The sequence below is a fragment of the Leptonychotes weddellii genome, chromosome 3 (genome assembly GCF_054177405.1).
Source record: "Leptonychotes weddellii isolate Sample4059 chromosome 3, ASM5417740v2, whole genome shotgun sequence".
NCBI lineage: Eukaryota > Metazoa > Chordata > Mammalia > Carnivora > Phocidae > Leptonychotes > Leptonychotes weddellii.
Genome location: NC_138371.1, coordinates 24306181 through 24320490, shown reverse-complemented (window position 1 = coordinate 24320490; position 14310 = coordinate 24306181). Strand labels below are relative to the sequence as shown.

Here is a 14310-nt window from a genome sequence, read left to right as displayed (position 1 = left end):
ACACTTTCAGGTCTTCATATTTTGTCGATCAAATGATGGTTATAGACTTAGACGACTATAAGACAGAAAGAGTGATTAAAACAGTGATAATGAATGAATGAATGAATGAATTTTAGAGAAGGGGGGAGAGAGACGGAGGGAGAGAGAGAACCCCAAGCAGGCTCCACACCCAGCGCAGACCCCAACGTGGGGCTCGATCCCATGACCCTGAGATCGTGACCCGAGCTCAAATCAAGAGTTGGGCGCTTAATCAACTGAGCCCACCCATGCACCCCAGTGATACAGAATTTAAATAAGCAACTGATACATATTATTTCATTTAATTGCCGCAGCATACGAGAGGATGAACACCAGTTTTATTCCCACTTTACAGATGGGGAATCGGAAGGTTAGAGAGATTGTCATTTACTTGAAGCTAGCAAGAAGTAAAGGCGGAATGTGATTTCAGGTTTTCTGACACAGGGATCTACTATTATAAAATATTTGTACTACACAGATGTACGCCAAAGTGATGTCTAAATGGGACAGTAAGTGACCTTTATCCATCATTTTGCCAGTTCTCACATCTAGAACATGTGTTATTGTGTGGATTCAATATATTGGTGGGAAATAAAAGTGCCTGGGGTAGCAACTTGTCTAATAAATTTGTATCACAGTATGATGTTTATTCATTATTTAGGTGAAATGTAAGTAGCTTAGCATGATATCTTTTGGGTATTATCAGGAAGGTTTCTGGTAGATGAAAGCATGTCCCAATTTGTCTCTTATACCTGTTTACCTCCTACATATATTTGTACCAATTTATTTCCCCAATACCAAGAAAAAAATATTTCTTTCCAGAATTCACTTTACCTATCAAGGACTGCTTTGATACTGTTTTCAGAATACTGACCCCATCTCCATTGACCAGAATAAGTTTTCAAGACAGACTTCACTTATACTTTTAGGTGTTTATCTATATAGCGATGATCTGTTACCACCTCTGCTCTGTTACCTGGGTTGTATCTGAATCCCTTATTTTATATCAGCCTATAGTCAACAATACTTTTTATTAGATGAATTTGTTTTAAATGAGTTGCTTTTAATGTTTTCCTGCAAACTGATTTATAGGCAGACTACTTACCATATGAGTTCCTGGTAGACATGATATGTCTTAGACGTGATATGAGTTTAGAACTTTACTTAGACATGATATGAGTTTAGAACCATGTCATGAGATATCTTTGTATTACTTAACAGAAACTGTCTCATTACTGTAATGACACTACTGAAAAATAATAATATTCAAATACTGGCTCTCACTGCAATGCAAAAACTACTGTTAGTTAATTACATTGAGAACCTAACATTACCAAGAGAGAGAGTAAAATACATACTACAAACACTCCTTAACTAGGACAATTTTTAACATAAACTAAAAATGCCCACTACCAGAAAACTATAGATGTTCAAAAGAAAGACAGCTGAGCCTTTCATAATTTCAGTTTACACTAAGAAGTGTAATGTTTCCAGCTGTGAAGATCAGTGTTACCTTTCAGTTATGTATAATGAATAATTTCCCAGTAATAATCCCAGTGTAATCTAGATTCATCTTTAATCTTCTGAAGAACTAAGTCCTACACATAATTTTATACATATAATGTCTCAAAGAAAAAATAACAAAAAATTAGAGTAGAAAAGGGAATAAAGAAGTAGAAAAAACAAACAATGAAAAATTAAAATGTACATTAATCTCTTACCTCAAAAGATTTTTTCATGTTGCTAATTGTCCTCAGGAGTAGACAGGGATTATCATGCCTTTGGGAGTGCTGTCCAGAAGATGGTCCTGAATTGGAACTTGCTAGCAGAAATCTAGAGCAGATCATAGCCTGGGACCTACACAGCCAGGAAAATGAGTATGAAGCCAGAAAACAAATAACAAGGAAAGTTTTTACTTCCCTCTAGTTTTGTCTAGGAAAAAAACAAAAAACAAAACACTGTCCCTGTCATCAGCATAGATGATTGAAGATTATATTATCTGATGTTCATAAGAGTAATAGCCTAGTTGGGTTGGACCTTTACTTGCTCTTTCTTTATTTTTTTTAAGATTTTATTTATTTATTTGAGAGAGAAAGAGATAGAGAGAGTGGGGGGAGGAGCAGAGGGAGAGGAACAAGCAGACTCTGTGCTGAGCATGGAACCCAACATGGGGCTTGATGCAGGGCTGGACATGGGTGTGACATGGGGCTCCACTCGGGGCTTGACATGGGCCCCACATGGGGCTGGACACAAGACTCGATCTCAGGACCCTGAGATCATGACCTGAGCCGAAGCCAAGAGCTGGAAGTTTAACTGACTGAGCCACCCAGGCGCCCCTAGTTGCTCTTTCTTTAAAGCAGAAATACTAAGGTAGAAGACCTGAAAGAATGTAGGACTGGGGAAAGACCTTGGTGAAGAATTATTTACAAGTCTTGAGTTCCTTGATGTGCCAGGCCTGTTATATAATTACTCAATTGAGTCTGAACAGCAACCTGTGAGACGGGCTATTATTATTTCCATTTCATGGATGAGGCATTGAAACCCAATGAGTTTGAGTATGAAATAAGTAGAATGTAGCAATGCTAGAGTTTGTACCCACATTTCTCTGAATTAAAGTCCATGTGACTTCCTTTAACTTAAAATATAAAAAACAGTGATCTCCTGTATAGAAAGATACGATGGATAGATGGATGGTTGAATGGATGGCAGGTAGAATGGTTAAATGGTTAGGATGAGTGATTTTATATATATATAGAGAGAGAGAGATCTCATACACACATATCATAACTCTTATGTTATCATTTTCGTAGGTCTGATTTTGTTACTCTCTTTGTCTTCTTTGTTTGGCGTGTTTACCATTAATCTTCTCTGAACTCTACCCAAACCCTGTGTGAATTTTCTCCTCTCCCAGGAGCCAGGCTGTAAGGGTAAAGCTTACCCCAGGAGATCTGCTGATTAGGTTTCCATTGGGAAAAGGCCATCTCTCCTTGGGGGAAGCTGCCACCTCTGCATTAATGGCAGGCTTTGCTTAGAGGAAGATTTTAAAGAGGCTGGACCAATTGAAACCCTCAGAACAATCCTATGTTAATTTTTTTTCACACTGCAAAATTAATATTAAACAATCAACATTGCCTGTTTGAAGTTTTAGCAATATTATTCTCTCCAAAAAAATTGAAGATAATATGTCATTAACAGGGCTCCCACACACCCTGTTTGATCATTCTAAAATAGCATTTCTTAAAGTCTGTTAAATCCTTTTAAGGAAAAATAGTTAATTTTCCCAAGATTGAGGTAAATTATTATCTTATAAGTTTTGCTTAAAGTAAAATAAAATTGCCTTCTTCATAAGTTCTTATTCAACTATGAAACTCAAACACACCTATAAATGAACTTTATTTGAAACAACAAAACCAATTAAATTCAAATGTCCTACTACTTAGCATGTAAAATAAATAGTATTGCTTTATTGAAACTAAATTATCACTCACAAAAAATGTGGTTCTGGCTGATACAGTACATTTTATTTAGGTTGGACATGCCCATTCCATTCTGACTGGAGAGAAGTAATGATTCAATTTTTCCTTCCCTTGCCTGTAGAATATTCTGAAAGTCTGTTGTATAGTGTACCATGATGGTTTTTGGCCTACATCTTGTGTGAATGCATTTTTTATTGTATAATTTTCACTCTGTTCTCTTCTTATTAGCCCACAACAGATAAACTAATTGTCTGAGGTGTCAAAATTATTCTAAATGCAATTCCAAACAAAATGACAAATAATGTAGCATGGCTCAGTTATAATTTGTTCACATAAACCAATAGATGCTTTTTATTATTTTTATTGGATTTTTTCCCAATTTAAGAAATTTAATTCATGTTAAGCATTCTCGGACTCTGAAAAATTGATCAGTAGGTACACAAGAATCTGGGACCCTCGTTTAAGAGATGGTTAAACATCAAAACTTAAATAAGAATTCAGTAAATGATTAATTGGGGGGTTAAGTTAGTAAATATAATACTGAGCATGGATTATTTCTAAATTTGTGTAAATACCACGAACAAGACCTTTCATGTTAATTTTTCATACTTTCAAAAAGTTGTGTTAAGCAACCAATCTGAGTAAAGGTCAAGGAGAGGAGCATTACATTCCGAGACTGCAACAATGATAGAGAGAGAGTCCTTGACTTGGGAAACTTTACATAGCCAGGGAGATAAGGCATGTGTACCAGCACAATTCCATGCCAGATGTACCAAATGCCATAGGAGAGATTATATTTTGTGTCAATGCCAGCAGGGAAATGCAGGAATGATCCATAAAATACATGGGTTTTATGTATGTCCCATTTTCTGCAGTGTTTGCTGTACCTCTCCATTACACTGAATTTCCTATGAAACACTGAGGTTCTAGAAGTGCTAAAAATCATTTTATTGGTTTTTTAAATGTCTGAATTTCATTGCAAATTAATATATGCAAGTGAGGTAAGTTATCTATTACACTAGCTAACTTTATAAGATGTATAGGTAGGTGGGTAGATGATAGAGATGATAGATGATAGATGGATGGATAGATAGATGATAGATAGATAGATGATAGATAATAGATAGGTACATACATACATGCATGGATATATATATAGTATTGCTCAGTTGTGGTCAGTTGCTTGTTTCATAGTCTCAAAACATATTCAAGACTAGCAGTTTTGTACTTTAGGTAGACAGCAGATCTGAGAGTGAATATGTTGCCTTAGTTCATACCTTTAGAAAAGTTCATATTTTTCCATTGATCATTCTCACATGACTGTTAGAGAAGTTTATGGTTGTTTTCTCATTATTCCTTCTGCTGTTTTCCTGCTTGGGAGAAAGAACAGCATAATAGTTAGGAAACTGGGGTTCTAATCTCAGTTTGCCTCCATCAGCTGCGTGCACTTGAGCAAATCTCATAACCTAGCCTTTACATCCTCATCTACAAAATGAGAGGATTTAGATATAGTCAAGTAGCTATTTAAAAAGTCAGTTATCTGGCATCTCACAGACTGGTCATTTTAATGATGAACCTCCCCCCACTTTTTAATGAAATGATTACACTGACTAGGTAAGTGTATATCATATGGCCTTAAAGATCCTTAAAACATCTGCTATCTAGAAAAGCAGTAGCTCTTTAGAAAGAGGCCATCTGATACATCATTTCCGTGTATTTCATTCAAATTTTCTCTTCCCAGGTCTTTCTTAATTGGTCTTGTTCACATTGATCCTGGATAATGCTGTTTGATCACAGATTCACATTTTGAGGCATCTTCTTTAGGTTTTAAATTATGGTATTTCTGCAAATCAGCACAGAAACATATTGTAAGGAAACTTTTCTAGAAAACTACAAAACATTTTATATTAAATCCAAAATGAATCTTTTCTTTTCTGAATTTGTTTTACTTGGTACAAAATTTTTAATTGTTTCTGTTTGTATAAACAGCTTTTAAAAATAAACTGCCATACAAATTATTTTTCTTTCATTCCGTGTTCATTTTGCCTAGCTCCCAGAATGCCAGTCCCTTTTATTTCCTCTTTTTTTTTTTTCTTTTTTTCTTCTTTTCTGTTTTTGGTTACAATATATGTATTTGTGTTTTAGCTGCAATTTAGTAAATTCTATTGTACTTTTTTGGGGGAAGACAGAAAAGAAAATTCTAGTCAACTATATTGTTTCATTACTTTTCCTCTTTGCTACCTGTTTTGGACATCTCACTCTTTTATTTTCTTTTGTTACTATTTATTACAGAGGAAGTGTCTGCAAGGATAGTTCAAGTAGTCACGGCTGAGGCTGTAGCGGTCCTGAAAGGTGAACAAGAGAAAGAAGCTCAACAGAAAGATCAGCCTGCAGCTCTGCCTTTAGGTAAATGTTCAAGAGCTGTATCTGCTTGCACCCTGATCGCAGGACCAAGTCTTCATGGTCAAAGAGAGGCCCTATCTCATACTTCATCCTTACATGGAACATTCATCAGACACCTCTGTTGGGAGACCCTGGCACCTATTTTCACCTTTTTTGACAGGCTCATTCGTAGTATTTGGACAGTCTTCACAGTGATAAGCTTATAGTTAGACTTTACCCCTAAATTTCTCTTAAATTTTCATTTCCAGACCTCTAGAGATATTTATTACAAAAATAAAGCCAATGCATATTGATGTCATGGCACCCACTTGTAAAGAAAAAGTGTTAATACTTCAATTAGAAATAAGTATTTCCCTTTGTGGGTTTTGGGGAATGCTTGTCTCGTTTGTTTGGGTCCCTCTGAACCAGCTACAGAAAACCTATAGTCGGGGCTTTGTTAGAATCATGAGGGACTTTGTATCCCATATAATGTACTAGCCTTCACTTGGTCTATTTAAGGGCATTGAGATAGCATTTCTCTCTCTCTCGGTCACAAGTCAGATGCCCTCCAGGACCAAACAGGTAATATAATTGTGCTTGCTGAAGAAAACACTCCTAACCAAAGGCTTGCTGCCCCTCCTTTAGATAGATGATAGACGATTGATAGATAGATGATAGATTAGATAGATAGATAGATAGATAGATAGATAGATAGATAGATAGATAGAAGATAGATAGATGTGGTGTATATACAGGCAGAGACAAGAAAGGAAACTCTCTTAGGTTCAACATATGTCTATTTTATAGGTATATTTAACTAATCCATAGAAAGGTATGGTTTTTAAAGTCTAAAAAAAGAGTACATATCCAATTTTGTCTCAAACAGTCTAGTACCCTTAATATTTGATTTTCTGGTCAGTACTCCTTTAAGCAATTTAAACACCTAAAAAAATTAAGCAATAAAAATTCTGTTCTCCAGGATAATAAATACTCATTATTTGCAGTAAAATGTTCTTTGATTATAAAGGTTTATTTTTCTCTTTAAACAGGGGGAAAATTATCTTATTCAAAACATTAACCTTCAGTTTGTGGTTCACTTCTATACCTTAAATAAAAAACACCCCCTTTCTTAAATTTGAAGACTTAAAATATGTTCTATAGAAACCCACAGGGTCAAGGAACTAAGAAGTCACCTGTCATCCCAAAGCTGCTTTTTGAGAGTGAAAAACACATGCTCTGTAAAATAGATTTTCCTGCTGGCCTTGATGATAAATATTTCCTTTTTGCAGTTCCTTACCTTCATATGAGTGGTCAAGAAAAAAGAGTTAACTGTGGATGAATGACATCATTTAGAACTTTTGTCTTTGGTTCTCATGTATAATGCCAAGGCCAGAAGATTACTCGGCTCCCACTAGTACATATTGTCTGTTTGAAGGTTGCGTTAGGTTGTGACAGCTTCATTTTTCTTTTCTGAGAATACATACAGAAGATGCATTTTGACATTAGACTCAGTGGACCAACCGTTGTTTAAAAAATACATCACCTATAATACTGTGACTGATGAAGGTTACATTTGTTTCCGGACCAAGAAGTTGAACAATATAGAGTTCTGATATTTTTTTCAGTCAGTCAAGCTAAATCCAAACTACAATGCTTGCCTGTGTGTTTGAATACAGTAGATTAGGGCCAGAATAAAATAGTTTATTAATTGAACAAGCAGACACAATTAATGGGATTAATGATACCTTAGCAGGCATCTTTAATCCATTTTTATAGGGAAGACAAAATGACTTTTTTTTAAATATTAAATGCTTTTCTTTCCTTTTAGGTTTTTTAAACTATGTGAATCAGGTAATGGAACAGAAAATAAGTCAAGTGCAGCTTACTAGTGAATCTTTTCCTAAATTTCATAGAGAGACCTTTTTACAGATGGCAGAGCTGTTGCACATCTAACGGCCTAACAGGATTAACTGTATCTCATTTTTCCACTATTTGATCTTTAGCAGCTGAAGAAACAGCTAATCTGCCTCCTTCTCCACCTCCATCACCAGCCTCAGAACAGACCATCGCAGTGGAAGAAGGTAAGACCTAGTGGACTTTTTGAGGTTTGTCTTCTGATAAAGGGTAAATTAGCATCAGTCCATAGCAGTGGACTTCAGTGTGGGTTAGTATGTGACCCAGCTTGAGAGCTGTCTGTTTCAAACAGTCCAGAAGACACAGACTTCACATAAATGTATAGCCATTTATCTACACAAAATCAGAAGTAGGAGGAATATGATAAATAAAAAAGAAAAAATCTGCTTGATCCAGGAGAAGATAACTTTGTGTTTAAATTGCTAGAATAGCTACAGAGAAGCAGTTCACTTAATTAATATAAAATGTTTTGACACAGAAGATACAATCCTATCTTATAAGTGACTGAACAAAAGTAAATTTATTGATGAAATCATAAGGAAATGTTGTCAGGAATTGTCTCTGTTTTGCTCATTATTGTGTTGCCAGGGGCTTCCCTAGGGCCTGGCCCATAGCAAACTGTCAATAAATATTAATGAATAAGTGAAGAAGTCAGTGTATGACTCTGATATTGAGAGCAGTGAACTAGAAGCTGAGATCATGGCTTCTTCCCTGCTGAGACCCGTTATTGTCATGAGTATATTTATGCATTTAGTCAACATAGAATGCTATGTCAGCTTTTCAGTTCTCGTTTAATAAAACAGAGGGATGCCTTTGAAGAATATTCATTCAGAATCTGAGCTGAAAGGCACTATTTAAAAGCAAACTATTACTGGTTTTCTGACTTAAGTCAGTTAACTTTTGTGTATTGTTTGAGGTACAGAAGGCAGAGAAGAGCTATAGCTAAAGTGTTGTTTCAATATAACTTAGTTTTCATATACTAAATTCAGAATTTTAATACTATTCCATATTATTCATTTATTTTTTCGTTTTTCCATTTGTTGTCCCTTTTAGCAATTATTTTACTGTTAAAAATTGAAAAGCATCACAAAAAACTCACTGTCTTTTTATAATTTGTGATTAGTTTCATTTAAAATATTCTTTGACTTCCTAAATACAGATTTTCCTAAATTACAGAACTATGAACTCTCAGTAAACATAATTTACTTTTGTCACAGATTTAGAAACCTAAACTTCTTTTAGTGAGCTTTTTCTTTCTTAAGTTGAAGCTTTTTTTCTAATTTACTGCCTGAAATAATGTTAGCTGAACTAAATTATTCTGAAGAATAAAAGAAAATTTGGGGACTATAATCAGTGGCAGTTATGATTATTAGTTAATTTCCTGAAAATGTGATTTGATCTTTTAGTTTACAGATTTGAAAGATTTTTTGCCTTCATCCATTCATTGGCACATATTTATGGAGCACCTACAGTGCGCTCTTTAAATTCTAGCTATACACTCGTGAACAAAACAGACATGATCCCTGCTTGTAAGGAACACACAGTCTGGTGGAGAACAGAAAGCCAGTAAAGAAGCTTACCAATAATTTCAACTTGCATTAGCCCTAGGAAGGAAAAGAACAGAGAACTTGAAGATAGAACAAGGGAAATCTTAATTTTGGGGGTGGTGAGGAGACAGGTAAGGAGCTGAGCTCAGAAGCATGAGGAAGAGTTGGTCAAGCAAAGATGGAGGGAAAGGGCTTTGGGACAGAAAGACCAGAACGTGCAAGGGGACTCACGTGAGCAAGAACATGAAGTTTTCTAGGAACTGAAGACATCCCATGGCTCCTGGGAAGTGAGAAAGGGGTAGAGTAGTGAAGGGGTTTAAGAGTCAACAGTATGCGCCTTGGTTCGGGAGTCTCGATTTCACCTGGAAAGCAGTGGAAAGCCTTCCATGACAGCTGTACATCCCTCCGGTCATTGAAAATGTCTCTAAACCCCCACTTCAAGCCTTTCAGAGAATCTTCTTAACCCAAGATGTTCACTGGGTACGGCGTTCACTCCAGAGTCAGCTGGAGGTCAAGTAACTTACCCTTCTTGCTCTTATATGGGAGTTGGAGCAGAAGGAGCAGTAGGGTCTGCCCATCCACCTGGGAATTCACCCAGTCTGCTTTCCTGGCAGGTGATATCATGGATATAATGAAAATACAAATAAACCATAGAATCATTTTCACATTTTGGTACACTTTCCAGAATAACTGTTTCCTTATGTCGGGGGATTGCTTTCCCCATGTTGTTTGAGTATGGGGAAAATTTCAACTTACTTCCTATTGAAGATGATTGAAGATATTTTATTCTTAACATTTTTCAAACCAAACTTGTATTTTTATTGAATTACTATTTTTCATGTTTTCAGAAGAAAGCATTAAACTATATGAAGGCCTAATGATTTGCTTTTAAAAGGATAACCATTTTTTTACTTATATGAAAAAAGTATGTATTTTATAAACTCTACTTGAGTGGGAAAGGAACATGTAGGTTTTTCATCTAGGAGATTTTTTTTTACCCACTTCAACACATCCTCAAAGAAACTTTAAAGGCACATGACTGCCAATCCATTTATACAAATGTAAGACAGCTCTTGGATTAAATTGAGTAATTCAATGATTTTGAGGATATGATTACTTTTTATTAATTATCAAATATTTTTAAAAGCTGTTCTTTCCCAAAGGGGAAGCATGAATGCTTCCACCAAAGATAATTTGAGATGTTAATTACTGTAAGTTCTGAATATTCATTTGTTATAATTGATATAATATTAATAATTCCCAAGTTGTATGCTTATTCTGGGAAACAAAGAGATTTTGATGGAAAAAATAAACAAGTAGCACACTTAAAAGGAAACTCAGGTACAACGCATCAATCCTGCACTAGGTGTGATGTTTGCAAATTAATCTCCTGTTTCTTTTTGGCCTAACCATAATAGTTGTCATTTGGACTGAACTGTTAGGATTTGGAAGCCGTGCAAGAACAATGGAATCATCTGAAAATAGAACGAGGAAACTTTCTGCCCTCTTAGGTTTGCTCCAGAATCCTAGGGTGATTTTTCCTGGGTCAGCGATGTCACTAATCTGAAAGCATTTTCCCCTCCATATCCTTCTGGGCAGCAAACACAGTTGGCAAACTAAGTCCTCAGTCAAAAGCCTGCAGCATGGAAAGGGCTTAGAGAGAGTGGAGAACAATGTAAGCAGAGCCAGTTGCCCCAGACGGTGGGGCAGAAGCTGTGATGCCAAGGCAGGCAAAAATCACTGAGTCCCCCAGAGACTCCGTCTTTCATAAAAGTGACTGCTCATTTGTACCAAAGGGGGTTGACAGACCAAGGCTGGGTTTTATGTGGCAGATCTTACTTTAACTCAAAATTAATTTTCAAATGCTTTTTTTTTAAAAAAATCATATAAAATAAGTTAGGGAAAATGTATTCCTCCACCGAAATCAGGTAAGCTTCATTTTTAAAGATTATCATTATGCAGCAGAACTATGTAAAAGTCTAAGGTTCATAAGGCAGCCCTATCCTTTAAAATATCACATTATTAAATAGAATATTTCGTGGTGAAAGCAGAGTCCACCAAAGCATGTGTACTTATAGTAAAAGGACGACATTCAATCCTGACCTTAAACAACAAAACTAACTTATGAAATGAATTCACTTTTTGCAAATCTCTCAAGTCTAAATTTGATGTCTCCAATGAAGGGAAAGCAGAGGTACATGACAATTTGCCTGAGTATATTGAAGACAAAGACGATAACACGCGTGGAGTCCAGCATTGTGCTCGGCACTTTCTCAGATCTCTCCTCATTTAATCCTCCCGGCAGCCCATAGAGGTAGATAATACTCACTTCCACTTCTTGCCCCTGGATGTCGTGGCCAGTAATCCAGAATTCCAGTCCAAATTTCAGTCCCTGCAATCACAGCCCCACTGTGTCTCTAAAGCCATCTCTTATCTAGGTTCTTAATGTGGGGCCAAGAAAGGGAAATGATCTTCCAATGAGAGTTTTTTTGTTGTTCAAGGTACTAGACCAATTTCCTTTTTTTTGAAAGCATACCCAAATAAAGAACTCATTACTTATAACTGGTATGTATCCCACCTCCACTGGGATGCCATACATGATTCCATAGCAAATAGGATCTATTTCTTCTGTCATTATTTTGGAACCAAGCACACTGTTTGGTCTTAGCTAGCTACGGTCCTCTTAGTAGAACTTCCTTAGCACATCGCTGGAACTTGCAGATGGACTTCAGGCTCATAGGTTCCAAACAGAGACATGGAGCACACACAGCTCATAGTACCAAGACTGGGCTTTGCTGTACATTCTTTTTGAAGTTGCTTGGCTCAGTGCCATACAAATACTACAAAGAAGCTCCTTTCCACCGTAGCCCTTAAAGTTTTTTGCTCTTTTTGTTGTCCTCTGTTTAGAGTAAAAGTTTTCAGAATAGAAAATACTGTTTCTTTGAAATGTTACAGATCTGAAGCAAGACTCTGCTGTTTTCACATGTTGGCACTTTCAAAAATGAGCAATGGCAACAAGAAAGAGAAAGTCAAAATCTTCAAAAGGTCCAAACATCCAAGGAGTATTGCCTTTAAACTCCCAGCTTTCAGCTTCAGATTCTTTAGTTTTATACTGCAGTCAGCTCTACTCCCCAGAAGATGTTAACTATGCCATTTTTACGGACTGATTGTCCATGCAATCTGTTGAGCCTACTGGAAGTTTTAGGAGTAACTTGCATACGTGCATATGTGTTTAGGGCCTTAAGGAGTCCTGGGGGAAATATGAATGGCTAGGACATGTGACAAACCCAGGGCTTATGATTCAGCCAGTGTTGTAGGCCAGATCTCAGCCAATTATCTGCTCAGCTGAGAAATCGTGCCGAGTTGGAACTAAGAATATCGAATGTAATTTTAGGCTTCTGCTATCCCATGATATAATGAGCAGCATGGCTGAAAAAGTTCTGAGCACCCATCCAGAAAAAAATAACACTGAACAATCAGTAAACAATGTACTCAAAAGATTAAAAGTATTCCCTCTACAGAATATTATTTTAGTATCTTTATGATTTCAGATTTATTTCTGGTTGTCAGCACTTGGTTGCTGAAAATAAGATACTGCCCTAACCATACAGTGCATTTTCAAATAAATGCTTTAATCTGGCTGCTTATATGTTGATTGAAATAAAATTTAGATACACAGACTTTCAAAAAATTTTAATAACCCTTATTATTGAAAGATGAAATTTAAAAATTATTTCTCTATATAAGTAAATAAATAGTGATTAGCAAATTCAGTAACCTGTCATGTAGGCCTGAGATGGATTGTCTGTACCACATCAGAAGCCAAATAGTGTTTGTTGCCATCATCCTTAAAGCTCATTGAAATATACCAGAATCCAAGTGCTAAGCAGACTGACCTACACTTGCATACCTAAGGAAATATATTTAAATAAGGCAGATTTCTAAGCCAAGACACTGGAAAGGACAGAAGTGAGAGCAGTTACTTTCGCATTTCAGTGAGGAATATGCAATGAGGGTTTGAAATAGAACAGCCAAGAGCCAGAAGTGTAAACGAAACCACATAGAATAAAGTCTTGGTGAATCTGAAGCCAGCTCTGTAGAAATCAGTGTCAGCTAATGGTATCTCTTTTAAGCTTTCAGAAGAAAAAGAAAAGAAAATCAGTTTACATTTTTAGGGACTTTCTTAAAGCCATGAGAACCAGTGTTCAAAAGGATCCCCGTAGGAGTTAGCACCCAAAAAGAAGGAGCTAGGCCACTGTGCTCTCCTTAGCAGGGCAGGGAAGAGGAATAACACATTGCAGATTTTTCTTGACAGGCCTGGAATTAAAAATGGCTTTCTGGTAAAAGTCATTAACAAAAAATTAAATTAACCAAAATGCTAACTATTGAGCATCCTAGGTAATTAAGGTTGTGCTTCAAACAGGGCTCTTTTCCCCTATAATTGTATAGCATCAGGTCCTAACACCTTTCTTCTTCTTTAACTTATAAATACATTGACAGAAGCATGAAAAGAATCTACTTGAAAGAATTTCTTCCAAATAACACATCTGTATTGCAATGCTTTGTTTCTATTGCAGTGTTTTGTGCAGTGTTTCTATTGCAAACATCTATTGTTTGAGGGGAATGTATAGATAATTTCTATTATTCAGTAAGGGGTGTGAGTGCCTTTGATTTATTCAAATCAATGCCAAGGTTACCTAAAGGCTAGTGTGAATTCAGTGGCTACTGAACCATGAAACATTCACTGCCTCCATCCTCCATCACCTTGATCTTGCTAACTCCCCTCCATCCCGCTATGCTACTTCTGTGGCTCATGTGTCCTTGTGCAGGTGTTTGTCTCGTCCAGGTGATCTTGTGTCTGTCTTGTCCAGTTCTCCCTGCAGGTTCTTCCTGTGTGTCTGTTTGTAGATGAAGGGGCTGAGGATCAAGTGGGTCCTCTACACAGCTTCCCCAGCCACGAACATGCCACCAGC

The 14310-nt window shown here is 36.5% G+C and overlaps 1 protein-coding gene across 27 annotated transcripts in view; it reads left to right on the top strand.

Moving 5' to 3' along the window:
• The window catches only part of MAP2 (microtubule associated protein 2), a 139942-nt gene that overhangs the window by 79330 nt on the left and 46302 nt on the right, over positions 1-14310 (top strand). For 21 of the 27 annotated variants that reach the window (XM_081813729.1, XM_081813730.1, XM_081813726.1 and 18 more), the window contains 2 exons: positions 5787-5900; positions 7880-7957. In XM_081813729.1, the coding sequence (XP_081669855.1) occupies positions 5787-5900; positions 7880-7957 (192 nt within the window). The remainder of the gene's footprint in view (positions 1-5786; positions 5901-7879; positions 7958-14310) is intronic. The other 6 variants (XM_081813728.1, XM_081813750.1, XM_081813740.1 and 3 more) reach the window with 1 other exon arrangement.